This window comes from Myotis nattereri, assembly GCF_964212035.1.
Source record: "Myotis nattereri genome assembly, chromosome: 3".
Classification (NCBI taxonomy): domain Eukaryota; kingdom Metazoa; phylum Chordata; class Mammalia; order Chiroptera; family Vespertilionidae; genus Myotis; species Myotis nattereri.
In genome coordinates, this window is record NC_138077.1 from 111,411,608 (window position 1) to 111,435,384 (window position 23,777).

Here is a 23,777-nt window from a genome sequence, read left to right on the forward strand (position 1 = left end):
TTTTGGTTCTTTAATTGAGTGATATTTTCAACTCTGTCTTCTAATTCACTGATTTGATCCTCAGCTTCCCCTAATCTGCTGTGTGTTCTTTCTAATGTTTTCCTTATTTGTGTTATGTCATTCTTTATTTCATACTGTTCTTTTTTTCATAGTTGCTATATCTTTTTTCATACTGTTGAGCATTTTTACCATCATTACTCTAAACTCTGTTTCAGATAAATTTCTTATCTCTGCTTCATTTATCTCTTCTTCTGGAGAATTATCTAGTTCTTTCATTTGGGCTTGTTTCTTTATTTCCTCATTTTGGTTGTCTGTTTGAGTTTCTGACTATGTATTAAGTAGATCCTCTACATCTCTCAATCTCTAGTGCAAGACTGTGTTAAAGGCTGTTTCTGACTAATTGGATCAGTCAAAGACTTAAAGCCTCCAGAGAATTACCCCCAGGCAATCATTCTCAGGTGTGGTGAGAGTTTTTCAACAGGGTGGGGCAGTTGCTTCTGCCTGGAGGCTAATTGTTACTTTTAATCTCTTAAGTAGTCTCAGGGCAAGGTGTTTTCCAATAGGGTGTGTCAACTGTCTTCCCCCAAGACAAGGCAGATGTCTATGTGGGAAAGATGGCCTTTGCTGCATGGTGGAATAACAGCCCAGGAAATTTGGGAGGTCTGCCTTCTGAGTTCTATCCCCCAAATTCCCAGGCCTGGGTTCTGCTCTCACAGCTCCAGTCCACTTCACCCTTCCTCTGCCAGAGCACAAGGTGAGTGGCTCCATAGGGAATTTTTGTGTGTTGGCCTTTCAAGAGGATGCTGGAACTTTCAGGTGCCACTCCATGGCAGATAGCACCCCACTGCTTTTCACAGCTAGATGTTATGTAGGTATCCTCCTCAGTTTGAGACTTTCTGCTGGGGAGGCCAGCTTTGAGATTGGATCCCAGAGTTCTCAGTAGTACTCCCCCAACCACAGCTGAGATATCTCTCTGGGACTTCAGTTGCTGTCTGTGGGTGCCCAGCCAGCCCTTTCGAGCCTCCACCCCTTCTGCAAGTCACTATGCAGTCTCCACACCTTCAGTCCTTGGGTATCAGGGTTCTCTCCTGTGAGGTTTCTGTTGATTTTTCAGGAAGCCTTTCCGTATTTCAGTTGTTATTCCAGCTTGTTCCTGGGAGCATGTCCATGCAGTATCACCTATTCTTTCACCATTTTTAATCTCTCTGCCGCCATTTTAATCTCTCCTGCTTAATTCTTAAAACCTGGTGGAATTCAGTAACATTTTCTTGAAATTGCCATGTTAATTTCCTTTTAATTTGATTGAAATTTAATACTGTATAATATACACTAGGGGTCCAATGCACGAATTCATGCACCTTGAAAGGAACTGTGGGCCGTGAGGCTGTGGTGGGCACAGAGGCAGTCTTGGCCCATCCTCTGTGCACCTGCCTGGCCCCTCCCACTGCAGCCCCGGTCTCCTGTCTACTGGCAGCCCTGCTCCCACTGCTGCCACTCCAATGCACTGACAGCACCAGCCCCACTCACACCCACTGACAGTGTGGAGCGATTGGGGCCAGTGCAAGCAGCAGGTGGGACTGCGGCGCATAGTAGCATAGAATTTTCAGTAGTCACCAAAGGCTTGCCCCGATGACAGCAACCAATGGCCTGCTCACCTGCTGTGCCATCCTGCAGCAGCTGATGCCTTCCATATTCCGGGCGCACCCCCTGGTGGTCAGTGCATGTCATAGTGATCGGTTGTTTGGTTGTTCTGCCATTCAGTCTATTTGCATATTAGCCTGTTATTATATAGGATATGCTTTTTTATAATATTTAATGTTTTTATTATATGACACTTGATAGGTATTTAGTAATGCTTATAGTGAATTGTTAATGAATTCATATACATATTTAACATATATCCTCTTTAATATTAATCTAATGCTTTAAACCTTGTCAATTATAAAATTTCCCTCATAAGTAAAGAGTCAATAAAATTGATCATTTCTCCAGTTTCATAAATTTCTGTTAATTATCTAAGGATTATTTTCACATGATACACACCTGCATCCAAGCATGTAGTGTACATAAAGCGTTGACATAGACCAAGACTCTTTCAAGATTTAGTAGACTTGACTGAAGGCTAGAGGGTCAGGGGGATGGGTCACATCTTAGGGCATGTGGCTTTCCAGCATCTCATCAGTTCTCTTGTTCCTCTCCTCCTCTTATCGCTGATTTTGACTGCCGTGCTCCAAATTTTACTCCTTTAGTTATTTAATCTCCCAGCTGCTATTCTTTTTTTTAATCCTCACCTGAGGATATGTGATTTTAGAGAGAGACAGAGAAAGAGAGGGAGAGAAAAACCAATGAGAGAGAGAAATATTGATTGGTTTCCTCCTGTATGCACCCCAAGTGAGTTTGAACTCAAAACCTGGGTATGTACCCTGACCAGGAATTGAACCTGTGACCCTTCAGTGCATGGGACAATGACCAAATCAACTGGACCACACTGGCCAGGGCCCCAGCTTCTATTCTTGTATTTCCATGCTCAAAACCATTGAGGCACACTTTAGATTTTGATTTTCAACATTTCTTTTCCCATCCATCTTTGGGAGGCAGCTGAGATTTAAATTCAAGATTTTTTTCTATTAAATATTTGTTCTTGTCAGTTATTGACATTGAATTATCATTTCTTAAATGAACAAAATATATAGATTCTAATTTATCCATGTATTTTAAACAAATCAAGGTATAAGTGTTTCTGGTTAATATTTCATTATTTATTTCATGTTGTATATTTTATAGACTGTTTCACTTTTTTATTATAAGAGAAAGGTCACGCCTGGTCTTCACAGCATTGGCGTGTTGTGAGAATAGGTTTTTTTATGAAGAATAGTTGGTGCATAGCTTTCTCTTGGAGAAGTTTTGTGAGCTTTTTTAAAAATTGTGAGGTACCACTATAGTGCACAATACTTTAGAAGTAATTTTAGAAGAACAGCAGGTTTTGTGAGTTTATTTGGAAAATGTTGAAGAAGAAATGTGACATGTTTTGGATTTGTAACATACTTTTCTCAAAGGGACTATTTTCTGGTAGGTGGTTAGAATGCTATGGTGGTTATCTACTCTTTCGTTTTCTAAAATAGTTAAAGAACCAGAAAAATGTTTCATATTGCCAGGGTTAGCACAGCCCATTTTAAAAGCTGTAAAAATTATAAACATACTTTATTTTTTAAAATTTAATTTTATTGTTTAAGGTATTACAAATAGTAGTACATATGTCTCCTTTTTTTTTTCCCACTGACCTCCCCCTCCCCCCGCCTCTTGTACCCCCCGGCACTTGCCCTCAGGACTTAACTTTAGGAAAACTGACCTATTTACAAATATTTTAGCCCATCATCATTCATTTTTTTCCCAACAGATATTTATTTGACACCTTAATACACCATGGACTATTATGAAATACTTGATTTTATATATTATAGTTTCTGAAATACTATATGGTAGTCTCACCTTTTTGGACATAGGAAAGGGACTTTTAAAAATCCTTTTTATACTTTTATTCACATTTTGAGTTACTTTTGTTACTCTTTTTAAGAAATATCACTGAAAATCAGCAGTGCTTATTTAAGAAAAAGTGTTGGGAAGCAATTTCTCTATTTTACTTTTAGTTTTATGGACTAACTACATGTGTGTTAAATGAACTTGAATGATTCTGTGTCAAGCTAAGTTCAGAACCATAATTCTGTGGTGATTAAAACAAATAGTTACCTGGATTTTTTTTTTTCTTTAGAAAGATAATTGCTCCTCTTGTAACTCGCCATGGAAAGCTGTGGTCCAACTTCTGGGGAGCCCTAAGTCCTGATGGCTACTTTGCTCGATATGAAGATTATGTGGATATTGTTCAAGGGAATAGAGTGTAAGTTAGTTAATTTAATCTTTTAATGTAAAATACCATGACCTAGAGATGAGGACTTGTTAATATTACTTGAATTTTATTTATTTATTACTATTTATCTTTTTTCTTTATATTTAATGGAAATTTGAGAACCTGGGGATGACTTGGGTCCTGAAATATTAGTGTAAACAACTATTTTACAAAAAAAATGTTTTTAAAATTCTAAATCTTCAAAGGAACAAACTCACAGTTGTGGGAAATTCTAATATACAATATATGGTTACCATGGATAGCAATCTTATGACTGATTATTAGAAGAGTAATATTCTTTAGTTAAAAGATTGGAAATCAAATTTAGTTTAACTAATGTATTTTGTTGCCAGGATGAAGGTTGTTTTGACCGCTTTTAAAAATTTATAAATGAACAAACAACACTCAGAATCAAAATCTTCCAACATTTCCTATTGCAGGTGTTTTCTGTGTAAAATATTCTACTTTAAAGATCAATTTCTTCACTAATATCTGAATTCAATTTCTAGACTTTGAAAAGAATATACTTGTTATAAAGTGTGTGTATGATTGATATTTTTTTCTGAGATAATAGTTGATATCTTTAAAACTAACAGTCACAATTGAAATAGGTTTTTTTGCTAAAGTAATATTACAGGAGAGTGTCATTCTTTTTCATACAGAAAATGAACCAAAGTGACTGAATCATAAATACTTTGCCTAGTTTCTCAAGTACATCAGACCAATTGAAAAGGGCAAACATTTTTTTTCATAACTAAAATATGTGTCCTTAAATTTAGAAAGAAAATCACATAAATATTTCTTGTTCAACAGTTGAGTATTAAAAAGATGTTGTGTTTGTGAAAATAGTAATAGCAAATTTGAGTGATATAAATATGATGAAGGCTTTGTTAGTTGAAATTAAGAAGCAGATAGCTGAGAAACCACTAAGATTATATTCTGTTATTTCAAAGTACTTATTGTCTCTGGCATTATTTGTATAGACCGTATGCCTGATAGTGCCTGTGGGTATAGTAGAAATAAGAGTTCACAGAAGTAGAATAGAAAATTCATGTGGTTTTTCTTTTAATATATTTTATTGATTTTTTACAGAGAGGAAGGGGGAGAGAGAGTCAGAAACATCGATGAGAGAAACATCGATCAGCTGCCTCCTGCACATCTCCCACTGGGGATGTGCCTGCAACCCAGGTACATGCCCTTGACCGGAATCGAACCTGGGACCTTTCAGTCCGCAGGCTGATGCTCTATCCAGTGAGCCAAACCAGTTTCGGCAGAAAATTCATGTTTTATTTAAGTTGCTATATAAATGTGATTTTCTGTCTAATCTCCTGTCATTGTCTAAAATGTGAGAATAAGAAGAAGGTAGACCCTTGACTGAGCAGTGGTTAAAGCATCAGCCCATGGACCAAAGGGTCACGGGTTCGATTCTGGGTCAAGGGCACATACCTGGGTTGCAGGTTCATTTCCCTGCCCTAGTCAGGGATTGTTTGGGAGGCAACCAATCAATGTATCTCTTACATCAATGTTTCTTTCTTTCTTTCTTTCTCTCTCTCTCTCTTTCTCCCTCTTTCTCTCTCTCTCTCTCTCTCTCTCTCTCTCTCTCTCTCTCTCTCTCTCTCTCTCTCTCTCTCTCTCTCTCTCTCTCTCTCTCTCTCTCTCTCTCTCCTCCCCTCCCTCCCTTCCACTTTCTCTAAAAAAGAAAAATCAATGGAAAAATATCCTCAGGTGAGGATTAAAAACAAACAAACAAAAAAAGGTAGAGATTTTTAATCTAGTTAATACACGTGTACATTCCTTCATGTACAAAAACTGCATGAAGGAATGACATCTTATGACAAATTTATGTGTGTGTTTTCTTTTTCTTTATTTTTTTTATGACCATTTCTCTTATACGCACATCTAGTGAAACAAAATGATATCATATTTTTTTAATATGTACATTTTTTTGGTCAAGATCTTCCCTTTCTGTTCTCTAAAAGCAACAGGCATGTATATCCCTTCAGGCAAATCCTTTCTTATATTGTTCTTATGAAGTGAGTCATATTGGGAGTGAGGAGATAGGTCTGTGGGAAGAATGAAGGTCCAAATAATGTACCTCCCATCTCCTTCTGATTATATTTCTTCATATCTTTCCTTTTTAACAAAATTTGAGGTGGCTTAATGAATTTCAAGAGGATATATTTAAGGAGTATTTTAGGCTATATTGAGTAGTATGCTGGTAAATGTTAACAGCTGGTTCTTGGGGTTGGAGGATGTCCTGGTTTATAATGTTTGCCAATTTCTAAGGTGTAAATATTTCTACCGTGGCTGATTTCAAGCTTCTAATGTGAAGTCACTGAGCATAGACTTAGTGAAGTTACAAGTTATCACTGGGGAGCCAGTATAAACCAGCTCTAGAAAACAAGTTGTATGGCATTATTTTTTTTCTATCAAACTGCTTAACCTTAAAGGGAAACACCTTCTGTACAACAGAATATTATATTCTAACTGTAACAACTGAGGGGTGACAGTCAAAATGCCAAACATATATCAGCCTTAAAATAAAGTTTCTCTAGGGAAGGTAGTGATTTATCTCATAACAATGTAATTTATACCAAACTAGAGGCCTGGTGCATGAAATTCATTCAGGGGCAGGGATGGTTGTCCCTCAACCTGGCCTGCACCCTCTACAATCTGGGACAACTCGGGGGATGTCCAACTGCTGGTTTAGGCCCGGTCCCTGCAGGGATCGGGCCTAAACCGGCAGTTTGACATCCCTCTCACAATCCAGGACTGCTGGATCCTAACTGCTTGCTTGCCTGCCAGACTGATCTCCCCCTAACCACTCCCCTGCCAGCCTGATTGATGCCTAACTGCTCCCCTGCTGGCTTGTTAGCCCCCAACTACTCTCCCCTGACAGCCCCATCACCTCCAACTGCCCTCCCCTGCTGGTCTGATCACCCACAACTGCCCTCCCCTGCCAGCCTGATCACCCACAACTGCCCTCCCCTGCCAGCCTTATCACCCATAACTGCCCTCCCCTTCCGTGACCCGCCTTCTTTCTGTGAGGCAGCAGAGACACCGGGACCGGCCTCCTCTGCACCGCGCAGAGCCTCAGGACCGCCCAGGCCTCATTGTGCAGAGCAGCCACCAGGCTCCACCTCCACTGTGTGTGCAGCCATCTTGTGGCAGCCATCTTGTGATGATGTCTTGCAAGGGTGTCGCACGAGGGCGTTATGCCACCTAGGCTTTTATTATATAGGACTAGAGGCCCGGTGCACAAAAATTTGTGCACTCAGGGGGGAAGGGGGGTCCCTCAGACTGGCTTGTGCCCTCTCGCAGTGTGGGACCCCTCAGGAGATAACGACCTGCTGGCTTAGGCCTGCTCCCAGGTGGTAGAGGGCAGGCCCAATCCCTAGGTGCAGCCCCTGGTCGGGCTCAGAGCAGGGCCTATTGGGGAGTTGGGGGGCCACCCCCTGTCATGCACAGAGCAGGGCGGACTGGGAGGTTGCAATGCCACCCTCAGTCACGCTCAGGGTAGGGCCGATTGGGGGGTTGGGGCACCACCCCCTGTCACACTCAAGGCAGGGTTGATGGGGAGGTTGCGGAACCACCCCTGTCACGCACAGAGCAGGGCCAATCAGGGGGTTGGGGCACTGCCCCCTGTCACGCACAGAGCAGGGCCCATCACGGGGGTTGGGGCTCCTTACCCTGTCACACACAGAGCAGGGTCGATCAGGGGGTTGAGGAGCTCCCCCTGTCACTCACAGAGTAGGGCCGATAGGGGAGTTGGGGCACCGCCCCCCATCACACACAGAACAGGGCGGATCAGGGGGTTGGGGCACCACCACTGTCACACTCAGGGCAGGACCAATGGGGAGGTTATGGTTCTACCCCATCACACACAGAGCAGGGCCTGTGGGGGGAACGGGGGTTGGGGCGCTGCCCTCTATCACCCACAGAGCAGGGCTGATCAGGGGGTTGGGGCGCCGCCACTCTCACACTCAGGGCAGGGCCGATGGGGAGGTTATGGCTCTACCCTTTCACACACAGAGCAGGGCCCGTGGGGGGAGGGAGGAGGGTTGGGGCGCCGCACCCTGTCACACACAGAGCCGCAGGGCGATCAGGGGGTTGGGGCACCGCACCCTGTCACACACAGAGCCGCAGGGCGATCAGGGGGTTCGGGAGCTCCCCCCTGTCACGCACAGAGCAGGGCTGATCAGAAGGTTGGGGCGCCTTCCCCTGTCACGAACAGAGCAGGGCGGATAGGAAGGTTGTGGCCCCGCCCCCTGTCACACACAGAGCCGCAGAGTGATCAGGGGGTTTGGGCACTGCCCCCTGACACGCTGATCCCGGTGCTGGGAGGCCTCGCGGCTCCACTGATCCTGGTGCTGGGAGGCATATTACCCTTTTACTATATAGGATAGAGTCCTGGTGCACGGGTGGGGCTGGCTGGTTTGCCCTGAAGGGTGTCCTGGACCAGGGTGGGGGTCCCCACTGGAGTGCCTGGCCAGCCTGGATGAGGGGATGATGGCTGTTTGCAGCTGGTCACACACCCTTCAGGGTGGAGGTCCCCACTGGGGTGCCTGGCCAGTCTGGGTGAGGGGCTGAGGGCTGTTTTCAGGCTCGCAGGTGACTGAAGCTCCCAACTGCTTCTTTTTTCTTTTCTTTTTTTTCTGGGCCAGCTTTAGCTCTGGCTCCAGCTCTGAGGCCTCTGCTGGGTTCTATAATCGAGACACTGTATCAACTCCAGCTCTGAGATCCCGGCTCACGGAAAGCTGGTTTCTGGGGTTTTGTTTATCTTCTATATTTGTTACAATGTTTCAGACTGCAGGCTCAGAGGCCAGCAAGGCAGGCGGGGAATGTTGGTTTCCTCCATCACTGAAATAAGCAAGCCTCATGTTAGTTTCAAGCTGCCTGGCTGCCGGCCGCCATCTTGGCCTGCAGTTAATTTGCATATCTCGCTGATTAGCCAATGGGAAGGGTAGCGTCGTACGCCAATTACCATGTTTCTCTTTTATTAGATAGGATAATCTCATATATAGGATGTCCCGAAAGAATGCAAACATACTTCGCATAATTATAAAGGCAGAGTTTGTACTTCAATTGCGTTTTCAAACTTCCAATAGCATTTTAGGATGAATTTCCTTTGTTTAAAGTTTAGTCTGGATGAAAAGAAAGAAACGTCGATTGAACTATCAGCTGTTAAAGTGTGTGTACATGTTTTGGGGACACACTGTATAAATATCATGTATGAATGTGTGTGTGTGTGTGTGTGTGTGTGTGTGTGTGTGTGTGTCAAATGGCATTAAGTATATTTGTATTTGCATGTAATTTGATTCAATAATTTTTTAGAATATATTTTATTGATTTTTTACAGAGAGAAAAGGGGAGGGATAGAGAGTTAGAAACATCGATGAGAGAGAAACATCGATCAGCTGCCTCCTGCACACTCCCTACTGGGGATGTGCCCACAACCAAGGTACATGCCTTTGACCAGAATCAAACCTGGGACCCTTGAATCCGCAGGTTGACGCTCTATCCACTGAGCCAAACCAGTTAGGGCTTAATTCAATAATTTATATATATAACTTAAACATATAAGGCATTTATCTTTAAAACAAAAATAAAACTAAGTGCCGTAGCCGGTTTGGCTCAGTGGATAGAACGTCGGCCTGTGGACTGAAGGGTCCCAGGTTCGATTCCGGTCAAGGGCATGTACCTTGGTTGCGGGCACATCCCCAGTAGGGTGTGTGCAGGAGGCGGCTGATCGATGTTTCTCTTTCATCGATGTTTCTGGCTCTCTATCCCTCTTCCTTCCTCTCTGTATAAAAATCAATATAAATATATTTTTAAAAATATATAAAAAAATAAAACTAAGTATTTTATATTTGTGGTATTTTGGAATGTCTTCTCTTTACTTTCAGAGGAATATGGAATGTCCCATACATGGCTAATGTATACTTAATTAAAGGGAAGACACTTCGATCAGAGATGAATGAAAGGAACTATTTTGTTCGTGATAGACTGGATCCTGACATGGCTCTTTGCCGAAATGCTAGAGAAATGGTAGGGTATATGATGATGGCTTGTTCAATGTTCTTAGAAGATGGCTTGCTTTCTCAATTGATGTGCTATTTTCTTTTGATGTCCTTTTTCTTTCTAGTTTGTAAATACTAGCCAATTTTTTTGATTCTGTGTTGGGAAATTGGGAACAATTATGGAGAATAATTTTTGAATATTTACCTATTAAATACTTGAAAAATTAGGCTACTGCTTAAGCTAACTCATCAGCAACAGTGGGATTCAATAATAAATATGAATTTGTTACAAATCAGCATAGCATTTTTAAGAATTAATATATACTTTTATTTGTAATTCTGTATTGAAAACTTGATCTCAATAAAATTAATTAGGTAAAGCCTAGATGAAATGATCATTTACACATTTAAGAACACACTTTTGCTCTGAAAATCAGTGTCCATATTTTATTATCAATATCTCTGCATGTCTTACCACTTAACTGGGAGATGGATTGAGATATGTAGTATATTTAATCTATGTGAAAAATTAATGATAAATTGCTATTCTACAAATCTACTTTCATTATATAACTTAAATGACTATAGAAAATAATTTGTTTTTCAAAATCTTTTTAAACATTTATATGGTTTTCTGTTTTAGAAACGATTTGATTATTGTATTCAAATTTATGTAAGCAAATGTAATTTTGTGAACAATCAAAAAAGTTGGCAAGTAGTTTTTATTAGTTTAATAAGGCATGTGTTATGTGAATATGTTTGTTTTTCCTACAAACCTGTGTGCATTGTTATTAAATATCCTCAGTATCTATAATTGTAATTTGTGCTCATGTTTGGCTAATTTCACTCAACAGCGCATCCCAGAATGGCCTCTCTTACACATTTTTCTCTTTGTCTTAATTTTATGTCTAATGGAAATTATACTACTGAATGAGCTTGGATTTATGTTTCACAAGGGGAAAAGAGGGGTTAGAGTTGTTTCTTTGTGTGCTCTAAGCTTTGCTTGTTCTGCATGTTTTCTAAGAGGGGCATTTCAGAATGTCAGCTTTTCATGAAGGGTTGCTATTTTACTACCTGAGACTACATGAGAGAGTGGGTTTGCAGGTCAACTTATCCCATGCTTCTCTTCATTTTAGACTTTACAAAGGGAAAAAGACTCCCCTACTCCGGAAACATTCCAAATGCTCAGCCCCCCAAAGGTGTTATTTTTATTTATTTTTATTTGTTTTTGTTTATTGAATATGGTATATTGTCTAGCAATAAGTTACTTAAAGAGTGTTCTTTCCATTTAGCTTGGTAAATTGTTGGTATTCACTGTTTCTGAATCTACGTATGTGCTTATAAACTTTGTGTATTGGGGGTGGGCATTGAAGGATGTTCAACTCTCAATTCTTTGGGCTGATTTATATTTTATGACTGATGTATTATAATAGATGAGAAAATGAAGCATAAATCCCTTCCATTAGTTTTTTTGTTTTTTTAAGGGAGAGAAGGTAGGAGTAAGTATAAAATACATCTTGATAAAAATTAGAATTGGATACTCTTTATGAGTTTTTTATTATTAACTAGAGGCCCAGTGCACGAATTTGTGCATGGGTGGGGTCCTTCTGGGTGGCCTGCAGGGATCAGTCCAATGCCACCTGCAGCTCCTACCTGCCCCTCCTGCTCATCCTGGACCCACTGTGCCTGCTGCAGCTTGCGCCCAGTCAGTCCCAATTGGGAGAGGCAGCAGCGCTTGCCATCCATGAACCCTGCGTCTGGCACCCTCCCAAGGGGAGTAGCCTGTGGGATGGGGCTGAAACCGGCTCCCCGAAATAGCCCCGAGCGGTCCAGGATTGCAAGAGTGCACAGGCCAGGCTAAGGGACCCCACCGGTGCACAATCAAGGCCAGGGAGGGACTGTGGGAGTGCCCCAGGGCATGTCCGGCCCATCTTGCTCAGTCCCTATTGGCCGGACCCCAGCAGCAAGCTAACCTACCAGTCAGAACATCTGCCCCCTGGTGGTCAGTGCACGTCATAATGACTGGTTGACTGGTCTACTCTCTGCCCCTGGTGGTCAGTGCATGTCATAGCGAGCTGTTGAACAGCCTTAGCATATCGTTAGCATAGTACACTTTGATTGGTTGTTCTGATGTTCTGCTGTTCGGTCTATTTGAATATTACCTTTTTATTATATAGGATAACTAACTCTTTTACCATTAAAACAGGTATAAAAAGAAACAATCTTACTTTAGTGGTGTTGCCACATTTATTTGGTTTGGCACAAAGATATGAGACTGATTTTTAGCCGCCTTTTAATGTACGAGTAGTTTCTGTGTTCAGTTTTTAAACATTAGGAAAATAAAAAAATAAAATAGACTGATGAAAGAATATTGACATTTGAATTCTTGTTTAAAAATGTGATGTCTTCTTTGAAAGGATAAGAAGCCAAAAGAGATACAGTTAATTGCACATTGTCTCAAAAATACTTCTGATTTTAAACAGGAATTTTCCCCTGATGTCTGTATCTAGGATCAATGAGAAAAGAACCATTCTGCCTCTTCTTTTTTTTTCAGTTGGGTGGCAGTGCAAGCAATTTGTTTTGTGTGGTGTCTGAATTCATAATGAATAAAAAATAATTTAATTTTTAATCATATACATTTTATATGAAAAATAAAAATGCATGTTCATAAATGAAAATATAAAAGTTAAAATTGATATCTCATATTTTCCTATGGTTAAATATATTTTCTTGTACTTTACTCTATGATTGTTAATATTATTATTTTTTGACATATAGGGTGTATTTATGTACATTTCTAATAGACATGAATTTGGAAGACTATTATCAACTGCAAATTACAATACTTCCCATTATAACAATGACCTCTGGCAGATTTTTGAAAATCCTGTGGTATGTATTTCACACTCAACTTTATTTATTACTTGTTTTCCTGTAATTCTAAATGGGTTAAAATAAATTGGGTTAATAATATGAAAATGTGGTAAGAGCCTTTAATATATTTTTAAATCATATCAATTTTAAAAAGATGTAATTAATTATATTTTATGTTTTATAGAGTAGATCTAAACCTGCCTAAGAACTTTTTTTATAAAAATATATATTAGGTTTGGGAAAGGAAATTTATTTCTCCAAGTATTTCTATTTTATATTGAAAAGCACATCAAATTTTTAACCACAACTTGAGAAAAAAAAAATGGTTACAAGTAGCTCACATCTGATAATATTACATTTTGATTTTTAGGAAGAAAAATCAAGCATTAGTTTAAGAAAATAAACTTCATTTTATAATTTTTATTTTTTAACATTTTGTATAAATTTTTTAAAATTCTTTATTGTTGAAAGTATTGTATACATGTGTCTCCTTTATCTCCCATTAACCTCTCCCCATGTGCTTCCTCCTACAAGCACAGGTCCTCATCCCCTTACTGTCTGTGTCCATTGGTTATGCTTATATGCATACATACAAATCCTTTGATTGATCTATCAATCCCACTCCTATGCTCTCACCTTCCTGCTGCAGTTTGATGGATTGTTCAATGCTTCTATGTCTCTGGATCTATTTTTGTTCATCAGTTTAGGTTGTTCATTATATTCCACAAATGAGTGAGATCATGTGATATTTACCTTTGTCTAACTGGTTTATTTCACTTAGCATAATGCTCTCTAGGTCCATCCATGCTGTTGCAAATGGTAAGAATTCCTTCTTTTTTACCACAGCATAGTATTCCATTGTGTAGATGTACCACATTTTTTAATTCATTCATCTGCTGATCGGCACTTAGGCTGATTCCAAATCTTAGCTATTGTAAACTGTGCTGCTATGAACATAGGGATGCATATATTCTTTCTGATTGGTATTTCTGATTTTTTGGTGTATATTCCTGGAAGTGGAATTGCTGGGTCAAATGGGAGTTCCATTTTTAATTTCTTGAGGAAATTCTGTACTGTTTTCCACAATGGCTGCACCAGTCTGCATGCCCACCAGCAGTGTACTAGGGTTCATTTTTCTCCACATCCTCACCATCACTTGTCATGTCTTTTTTATTTTTTAATTCTTTATAGTTTAAAGTATTACAAATGTCTCCTTTTCCCCCCATTGACCTTTCCCCAGCTAGTCCCAACACCCATCACATACCGTCAAGCCCCTACTGTCTGTGTCCATGGATTATACTTATATGCATGCATACAAGTCCTTTGGTTGCTCTCTTATCCCCCCTATCCCCTGCCTTTTCTCTGAGGTTGGACAGTCTGTTTCATGCTTCTATGTCTCTGGATCTATTTTTGTTCATCAGTTTATGTTGTTCATTATATTCCACAAATGAGTAAGATCATATGATATTTATCATTCTCTGACTGGCTTATTTCACTTAGCATAATACTCTCCAGGTCCATCCATGCAGTTGCATTCCCACCAGCAGTGCACAAGGGCTCCTTTTTCTCTGCATCCTCACCAGCACTTGTCGTTTGTTAATTTGTTGATGATAGCCAATAAAGAGTGTACCTCATTGTTATTTTGATTTTCATATCTCAGATGATTAGTGACTTTAAGCATGTTTTCATATGTCTCTTGGACTACTGTATGTCTTCTTTTGAAAAGTGTCTACTTAGGTCCTTCACCCATTTTTTGATTGGATTGTTTATCTTCCTTTTGTTAAGATGTAGGAGTTCCCTGTAAATTTTGGAGATTAAACCCTTATCAGAGATAACATTGACAAATATGTTCTCCCATGCAGTGGGCTTTCTTGTTGTTTGTTGATGATTTCTTTTGCTGTGCGGAAGCTTTTTTATTTTGATGTAGTCCATTTGTTTATTTTCTCCTTAGTTTCCATTGTTCTAGGAGCTGTATCGGTAAAGATATTGCTATGAGAGATGTCTGCTATTTTGCTGCCTATGGATTCTTCTAAGAATTTTATGGTTTTCCATCTTAGGTTGAAGTCCTTTATCCATTTTGTGTTTATTTTTGTGAATGGTATAAGTTGGTGGTCTAGTTTCATTTTTTTTTTTTTGCATGTATCTGCCCAATTTTCCCAACACAATTTATTGAAGAGACTTTGACTCCATTGTATGCTCTTGCCTACTTCGTCAAATATTAATTGAGCATAATGGCTTGGGTCAATTCCTGGATTCTCTGTTCTGTTCCATTGGTCTATATGTCTGTTTTTGTGCCAGTGCCAGGCAGTTTTGAGAACAGTGACTTTATAATATAACTTGATACCTGGTATTGTGATCCCTCCAACTTTATTCTTCTTTCTTAGGATGGCTGAGGCTATTCGGGGTCTTTTTTTATTCTTTATACATTTTTGGAGAGTTTGTTCTAGGTCTGTGAAATTTGCTATTGGTATTTTAATGGGAATTACATTGAATCTATAGATTGCTTTGGGTAGTACAGACATTTTAATGATGATTCTACCAATCCATGAACACAGTATATTCTTCCACTTGTTAATATCTTCCTCTATCTCTTTTTTCAACATCCTGTAGTTTTCTGAGTACAGGTCTTTTTCTTCCTTAGATAGGTTTATTCCCTGGTATCTTAATTTTTTTTGTTGCAATTTTTTTGGTCAGTGGAATTTTGTTTTTAGTTTCTCTTTCTGTGAGTTCATTATTTGTCTATGAAAATGCCATAGATTTCTGTGAGTTAATTTTGTATGCTGCTATATTGCCAAATTCAGTTATTAAATCTGGTAGTTTTTTTTTGATGGAGTATTTATGGTTTTCTATGTACAATATCATGTGACCTGTGAACAATGACAGTTTTATTTCTTCTTTTTCCAAGTTAGTTACCATTTATTTCTTCTTATTATCTGATCACTATGGCTAGCACTTCCAATACTATGTCTAACAGGATTGGTAAAAGTGGACATCCCTGTCTTGTTCCTGTTCTTAGGGGAAATGGTTTTAGTTTTTGCCCATTGAGTATGATGTTGGCTGTAGGTTTGTGATATAAGGCTTTTATTATGTTTAGGTATGATCCCTCTATTCCTACTTTGCTGAGAGTTTTTATCACAAAAGAGTGTTGGATTTTCTCAAATGCTTTTTCTGCCAAAAGTGATATGATTATGTGGCTTTTGTCTTTCAGTTTGTTTATGTGATGTATCACATTTATTGATTTGCAGACATTGTACCAGCCTTGCATCCCTGGGATAAATCCCACTTAGTCCTGGTGTATGATCTTTTTAATGTTTTGCTAGAATATTGTTGAGGATTTTAACATCTGTGTTCATCAGGGATATTGGCCTGTAATTCTCTTTCTTTTTAGTGTCTCTATCTGGTTTTGTAATTAGGGTAATACTAGCTTCATAGAAAGAGCTTGGAATTGTGCCTTTTTCTTGAATTTTTTGGAATAGTTTAAGGAGGATTGGTATTAATTCTTATTTGAAAGTTTGGTAAAACCGCCCCCGTGAAGTTGTCTGGACCAAGGCTTTTGTTTGCTAGAAGTTTTTTTATTACTGCCTCAATTTCATCAGTTGTTATCAGCCTATTCAGGTTTTCTTGTTCTTCCTGATTGAGTTTTGGAGGATTATATTTTTCTAGGAATTTGTCCATTTCATCCAGTTTGTTGGAAAAAAGTTGTTCGCAGTATTTTTTAGAATCCTTTCTTGGATCAGATGTAACTTCAGTTTTTTCATTTCTAATTTTGTTTATGTGGGTCCTCTCTCTTTGTTTCTTGGTAAACCTGGCTAGAGATTGATCAATCTTGTTTATCCTTTCAAAGCACTGGCTGTTGTTTCTATTGATCTTTTAATATTGTTATTTTGGTCTCTATGTCATTTATTGCCGCTCTGATCTTTATTATTTCCTTCCTTCTACTTACTCTGGGCTTTTCTTGTTGCTCTCTTTCTAGTTATTTAAATTGTAGAATTAGATAACTTACTGCCAGTTTTTCTTGTTGTTTTTTTGTTTGTTTGTGGTTTTTGTTTGTTTGTGTTTTTTGTTTGTTTGTTTGTTTATTTGTTTAGTTAGTGCTATGAACTTCCCTTTCAGGACTGCTTTCACTGTGTCCCATTGATTTTGGATTGTTGTGTTTTCATTTTCATTTGTTTTTTGAAGGTTTTTCATTTCTTCTTTGATCTCTTTGGTAACCCATTCATTGTTTAATAGCATGCTATTTAGCCTCCATGTGTTTGATTGTTTTTATTGTAGTTCATACCTAATTTTATGCCATTCTAATATGAGACGATACTTGATGTGATTTCAATCTTCTTGAATTTGTAGAGACTTAGCCTGTGTCCTAATATGTGGTCTTCTTTGAAAATGTTCCATGTGCACTTGAGAAGGATGTATATTCCATAGCTTTGGGGTGAAATGTTCTGAAGTTGTCACCTAATTCCATCTGATCTACTGAGTCATTTAGGGTTGCTGTTTCTTTGCTGATATTTTGTCTAAAGTATTTGTCCAGTGATGTCAATGGGGTATTAAAATCCCCTACTATGATTGTATCGCTGTAGATCTCTGCCTTGATATCTTGCAGAAGTTTTTTTTTTTTTTTAATGTATTTGGGTACTCCTGTGTTGTGCGCATATATATTTACCAGAGTTATCCTCTTGTTGTATTGATCCCTTTAGTATTATGAAGTGGCTTTTGTCAGATACAAATATTGCTACCCCAGCTTCTTTTTTCATTTCCATTTGCTTGAAAAAAAAAAAATTCCATCCTTTCACTTTCAGTCTGTGTGAGTCCTTTGTTCAGAGGTGGATCTTTTGTAGACAGCAAATATATGTGTCATGTTTTCTTATCCATTCAGCTATATCTTTTGATTGGAGCATTTAACCCATTTACATTTAAGGTTATTATTGATAGGTACTGTTTGTTGCCATTTTTATTCCTTATGCCTGTGTTCCTTCTTCCCTTTCTATTTCTTCTTTTTATAGCAGTCTCTTTAGCATCTTCTGCATTGCTGGTTTGGTGGTAATAAACTCCTTTAGCCTTTTTTTGTCTGTGAAGGTCCTGATTTCATCTTTAATTTTGAATGATAGGCTTGCTGGATTGAGTATTCTTGGATTTAGTCCCTTGCTTTTCATCACTTTGCATATTTCATTCCTTTCCCTTCTGGCATGATGTGTTTCTATTGAGAAATAAGTTTATAGTCTAAAGCACCCGTGGGCAAACTACGGCCCGCGGGCCGGATCCTGCACGTTTGAAATGAATAAAACTAAAAATAAAAAAAAAGACCGTACCCTTTTATGTAATGATGTTTACTTTGAATTTATATTAGTTCACACAAACACTCCATCCATGTTTTTGTTCCGGCCCTCCGGGCCAGTTTAAGAACCCATTGTGGCCCTCGAGTCAAAAAGTTTGCCCACCCCTGGACTAAAGGGAGATCCCATGTAGGTAACTTTCTGTCTCTCTCTGGCATCCTTTAAGATTCTTACTTTGTCATTGATGTTTGCCAATTTAATTATGATGTGTTTTGATGTCAATCTCTTTGGGTTCATCTTGTTTGGGACTCTGTGTGCTTTTTTGGACTTGTATGACATTTTTCTTCCCCAAATCAGGGAAGTTTTCTGTCATTATTTCTTCAAACAGGTTTTCTATTTCTTTCTCAGCTTCCTTTCCTTCTGGTACCCCTATTATGCAGATGTTGTTTCATTTCATGTTGTACGAAAGCTCCCTTAGAACTTTCCTCCTGCTTTTTAATTTTTTTCCCAATTGCTGCTCTACTTGGGTGTTTTTTCTACCTTGTCTTCTAACTCACTGATTTGTCCTCAGCTTCTTCTAGTCTCCTGTTGAAACCTTCCATTGTGTTCCATTGCAGCTATGTCATTCTTCATTTCCTCTTGATTCTTACAAATGTTGGTGAATTTCTGATCCAGCCATTTGAACATCCTTACAACCATTACTCTGAATTCTTCCTCTGACAAATTGCTTCCAACCATTTAATTTATTTCCTTTTCTGGTGATTTCTCCTTTTCTTTCATCTCCACATTTTTTGTTGTTCTTTTGTATTTGTTTCTATGTATTGGATCAAACTGGTATGCCACCCAGATTTTTTCAGTTGCTGTTATGTAGTAGATGTTTTGTGGGAACCAGTGATACAGTCTCTCAGGTCTTCTGGACTGGGTGTTCCAGGGAGTCCACCTGCCTGAGATATTTGGGCTCTCCTGATGTAGTTGGGTCTTGAATGTTATTGTCCCATTTTTGGGTGGAGTCTCCTTTCAGGGTGTCTGATTATGCTGTTCACTCTCTACCACATCATGTCAGCCATTGTGAAAGTGCTGACCGAACAGCACAAAATACAATATGACACAACACAAAAGGAACAGAACATGAAGATACACAAGACAATTATAACCCCCAAAAAAGTGACCACCAGAAAAAAGAGAATTAGGAAAGAGAAAACAGAACAAAAAGGATATCGAGAAAAGAAAAAATAAATAAAAATAAACTCAAAAGCTCACACAGAAAACCTGGAAAGTGGGGGAGGGACAGAATCTGTAGAGGCACAGCTTAAGTACAGAAAGGTTAAGGAATTGGATGAATAGGGGAAGGACCATGGTTTATTATAGAGGAGGAAGAAAGAGAATGAATGGACAAGAATAAAAAAATGTTTTTAAATTTTTATTTATTTATTTGAAAAGGAAAATAGAGGAGAGAGCATATGGCCTGAATTGAAACCAATTAAAAATTAGGAGAAGAAAAGAGCCAGAGAGAGGAAGAAGAAAGGATTGAGTAGTGCAGAGAAATAAAAAAGAAGGGGAAATGAAGTAGGACAGCAGGGAAGATGAATTTAGCTATATGACTAAGCCAACAGAGACTACTGTAATAATAACACATCAATAAAACAGATAAAGAAGATCAATTTTTAAAATGGAGTAAAAAGAAAGGAAAGAGAAAAACTAAAATGGGGAAAGTAGAAGAAAAACAGGATGAAAAAGGAGAAGCAAGGAAGTAAAAGGTGAAAAAATAATAATACTAAAATAAATTAATTAAAAAGTGAAGTGTCATTCACTTCAGCCGAATTTTTTTTTGATTAATTAAATCTTTATTGTTCAGCCCTGACCAGTTTGGCTCAGTGGATATAGCATTGGCCTTCAGACTTAAGGGTCCCAGGTTCGATTCCGGTCAAGGGCATGTACCTTGGTTGTGGGCACATACTCAGTAGAGAGTGTGCAGGAGGCAGCTGATCGATGTTTCTCTCTCATTGATGTTTCTAGCTCTCTATCCCTCTCCCTCTCCCTTCCTCTCTGTAAAAAATCAATAAAATATATTAAAATAAATAAATAAATAAATAAATCTTTATTGTTCAGATTATTACATTTGTTCCTCTTTTCCCCCCCCATAACTCCCCTCTACCCAGTTCCCACCCCACCCTCCTCCTTCACTCCCCACTCACTGTCCTCATCCATAGGTGCACGATTGTTGTCCAGTCTCTTCCCGCATCCCCCTCACCCCTTCCCCCCCAAGAATAGCCAGTCCACTCCCTTTCTATGCCCCTGATTCTATTATAATCACCAGTTCATTCTGTTCATCAGATTATTCACTTGATTTTCAGATTCACTTGTTGATAGATGTGTATTTGTTCATAATTTGTATCTTTACCTTTTTCTTTTTCTTCCTCTTCTTAAGGGATACCTTTCAGCATTTCATATAATACTGGTTTGGTGGTGATGAACTCCTTTAGCTGTTTCTTATCTGTGAAGCTCTTTATCTGACCTTCAATTCTGAATGATAGCTTTGCTGGGTAAAGTAATCTTGGTTGTAGGTTCTTGGCATTCATCACTTTGAATATTTCTTGACACTCCCTTCTGGCCTGCAAAGTTTCTGTTGAGAAGTCCGCTGTCAGTCATGGGTACTCCCTTTTAGGTAACTGACTTTCTTTCTCTTGCTGCTTTTAAGATTCTCTCTTTGTCTTTTGCTCTTGGCATTTTAATTATGATGTGTCTTGGTGTGGTCCTCTTTGAATTCCTTTTGTTTGGGGTTCTCTGCGCTTCCTGGACTTGTAAGTCTATTTCTTTCACCAGGTAGGGGAAGTTTTCTGTCATTATTTCTTCAAATAGGTTTTCAATATCTTGCTCTCTCTCTTCTTCTGGAACCTCTATAATTCTGATGTTGGTATGCTTGAAGCTGTCCCAGAGGCTTCTTACACTATCTTCGTATTTTCGGATTCTTTTTTTATTTTGCTTTTCCGGTTGGGTGTTTTTTGCTTCTTCGTATTTCAAATCGTTGACTGGATTTTTGCAATCCTCTAGTCTGCTGTTGGGAGTCTGTTTAATATTCTTTATTTCAGTCAGCGTATGCTTAATTTCTAGTTCGTCCTTTATCACAACCTCGAGGGTCTCATTAGATTTCTTATAGGTCTCATTAAGTTTATCGGCAGTTTCTAGATAATTCTTGAAAAACCTTAAAAGTGTGGTTTTGAACTCTATATCCAGTAGTTAGCTTCCTCCATTTCTGTCATTTGTGTCCTGTTTCTTTGTCTCCGCATTTTTTTATGCTTCCCTGTGTTGATAAAGTGGTTTTCTGTGCTAAGTGTCCTCTAGGGCCCAGTGGTTCAGCCTCCCCAATTACCTGAGGAGGACAGTCTTGGTGCACCCCCTTGTGGTCTTTGTGCACAGTCTTGTTGTAGTTAAGCCTTGATTGTTGTAGGTATCACTGGGAGGAATTGGCCTCCAGGCCAATTGGCTGTGAGAATCAGCTGTGTCTGCAGTGGGAGAACTTCTGTGCTGGAGACACCCCTCTGGGGCAAGACTTGCTTCAATCACTTCAGCTGAATTTTAATGCCCTGTGGCAGCTTGTTTAGAATCCCACTCTTCTGTGTGCCAATTCTGGGCTTCCTTTTAAGGAGTTAGGTGCTGACCACTGTCAGACACTAACTTTTGGCTTTTAAAATTATTATTATTGATTCTTTACAGGCAGGGAGAGGGATAGAGAGTTAGAAACATCGATGAGAGAGAAACATTGATCAGCTGCCTCCCACACACCCTCTACTGGGGATGTGCCTGCAACCAAGGTACATACCCTTGACCAGAATCAAACCTGGGACCCTTCAGTCCATAAGCCGACGCTCTATCCACTGAGCCAAACCGGTTAGGGCTCTTTTGGCTTTTTGCACCCTGTTGAAGCTCCAATCAATCTACCACTACTATGCTTGTGTCTTTCTCCACAGGCCTTGGCTATAAGCAGGTGGGACCAATCTGTCTGCTTTGCCTGTCTGCCAACTGTCAATCTTAATCACTGATAGGGCTTTAGGAGTGAGTGGTGCTGTTTGGCTTTCTGGGAATCAGATGGATGTTTTTTCCCTGACCCAGATGTACTCCTCCATGAGTATCCCAAAATATTACTCTGGCCTTGGTTATTCAGAGATCCTTGTATGGAGGCCAGTGGGGTTGGCTAGCAATCTGGAGTTTTTATCAGTCTGGTTCCCAGAATAGCGGGGTAGACCGGCACATCTTCCTATCCAGTCACTGAGGGTTCTTTGGGCCTATTAAAACGTGTAAATTTGGCCTCTGCCTTCTTTCCTTCATATAACTCAAAATGCAGGCTATATTACCTGTCTTGTGGCTACTGGGAGGGGCTAGCTCTTCAGAGAAGAAATGGCCACTTTGGTTTTGAAGCTTTAAGAATGTCCGAATGCAGGAGTCCTGGCCATGTCTCTCTGCCCTACTTCCCTCCTCAGCCTCTCCTCAGACTCCTCAAGTCTGTGCCTCTCTCCCTGCGCAGAAGCCTCAGGTGAGTGTTTGCAATTGAAAAGTCCTATGTTCTGGGTTTAGTGCCTAATAGCAAAGACAAAAACAAACCAAAACAACCACTAAACTGCATGTTTCTCTTCCCCCGGCACTGAGCTGTTCAGGCTGCCTCAGCCTTTTGAGGCTGTGATGTTATGTCCAGATTTGCATGCCAGCAGCAAATCTGTGGCTTTTCTTTTTCACAGTTGGATGTTATGCCTGTTGCCAAGTGGCTTTGATGCACCGCAGCTTCCTCCTCACATTGTTGGCCCACTGGCCAGCTGGCCCTCTTCAGTCCAGATCCCAGTTCCTACTGTTCTCCAGGTGTTCTCTGCCCTTTCTTGTTGTAAATTGTCTCCTGAGCTGTATCTAACTTGTGAATTCTGGTTTGATGTTCTCTGACTTAGTTGCTTTTCCAGTCTGGCCCCAGGATGAGGTGCATGGCACATCTGCCTATTGGGCTACCATTTTCTATCTCTCCTTGTTTATTTTTTAAAACAATTTGTGAATATATACCAAAGATAGCCAGAGAAAATTTCAGAGTAACTGGATTTAACATATATCGAAAGTCTTAAGTTGGGAAACAATTTCCTTTTAAATTCTAAAATTATTTCTTTCCTGAAAGATTTGAATCTACAGGAATTAACCTTTTTATTTTTATTTTTTTGTCTGTTCTCTGTAGTGAAGTCAGCACATTTATTCAAGGGAAAATACTCTCTTAAAGGATCATCTTTGTAATACTACTATCTAGGGTTTTCCCTTGCCAATAGTAAAATTTTTAAATTACAAACTCTTAATCCACCTGATCAGAATTCTGTTTTATTATGTAGGAGTAATTGACAACCAGGAATAGGAAATTTAATGGTCTCTGAATACTCTGTTGAATAAAAAATAAATATCTTTAAAAGTATTTTCACCAATTGATGTCTCTCTCATATCTATGTTTCTCTATCTCTTCTCTTCCTCCTCTCTCTCTCTCTCTCTCTCTCTCTCTCTCTCTCTCTCTCTCTCTCTCTCTCTCCTTCCCTCCTCCTTCCTTTCCACTTTCTCTAAAAATCAATGGAAAAAATATCCTCATGTGAGGATTAATAAAACATAAATCTATATATATAAAAGCCTAAGTGACCAAATGACCAGTCGACCAGTAGCTATGACATGCACTGACCACCAGGGGTCAGATGC

General features: G+C 39.3%; 1 protein-coding gene across 1 annotated transcript in view; it reads left to right on the forward strand.

Moving 5' to 3' along the window:
* The window catches only part of PLOD2 (procollagen-lysine,2-oxoglutarate 5-dioxygenase 2), a gene marked incomplete at its 5' end in the record, with an annotated part of 326,945 nt that overhangs the window by 292,007 nt on the left and 11,161 nt on the right, over positions 1–23,777 (forward strand). Inside the window, 4 exons of the mRNA XM_081086033.1 lie at positions 3,770–3,895; positions 9,811–9,952; positions 11,061–11,123; positions 12,703–12,816. Coding sequence (XP_080942159.1) covers positions 3,770–3,895; positions 9,811–9,952; positions 11,061–11,123; positions 12,703–12,816 — 445 coding nt within the window. The remainder of the gene's footprint in view (positions 1–3,769; positions 3,896–9,810; positions 9,953–11,060; positions 11,124–12,702; positions 12,817–23,777) is intronic.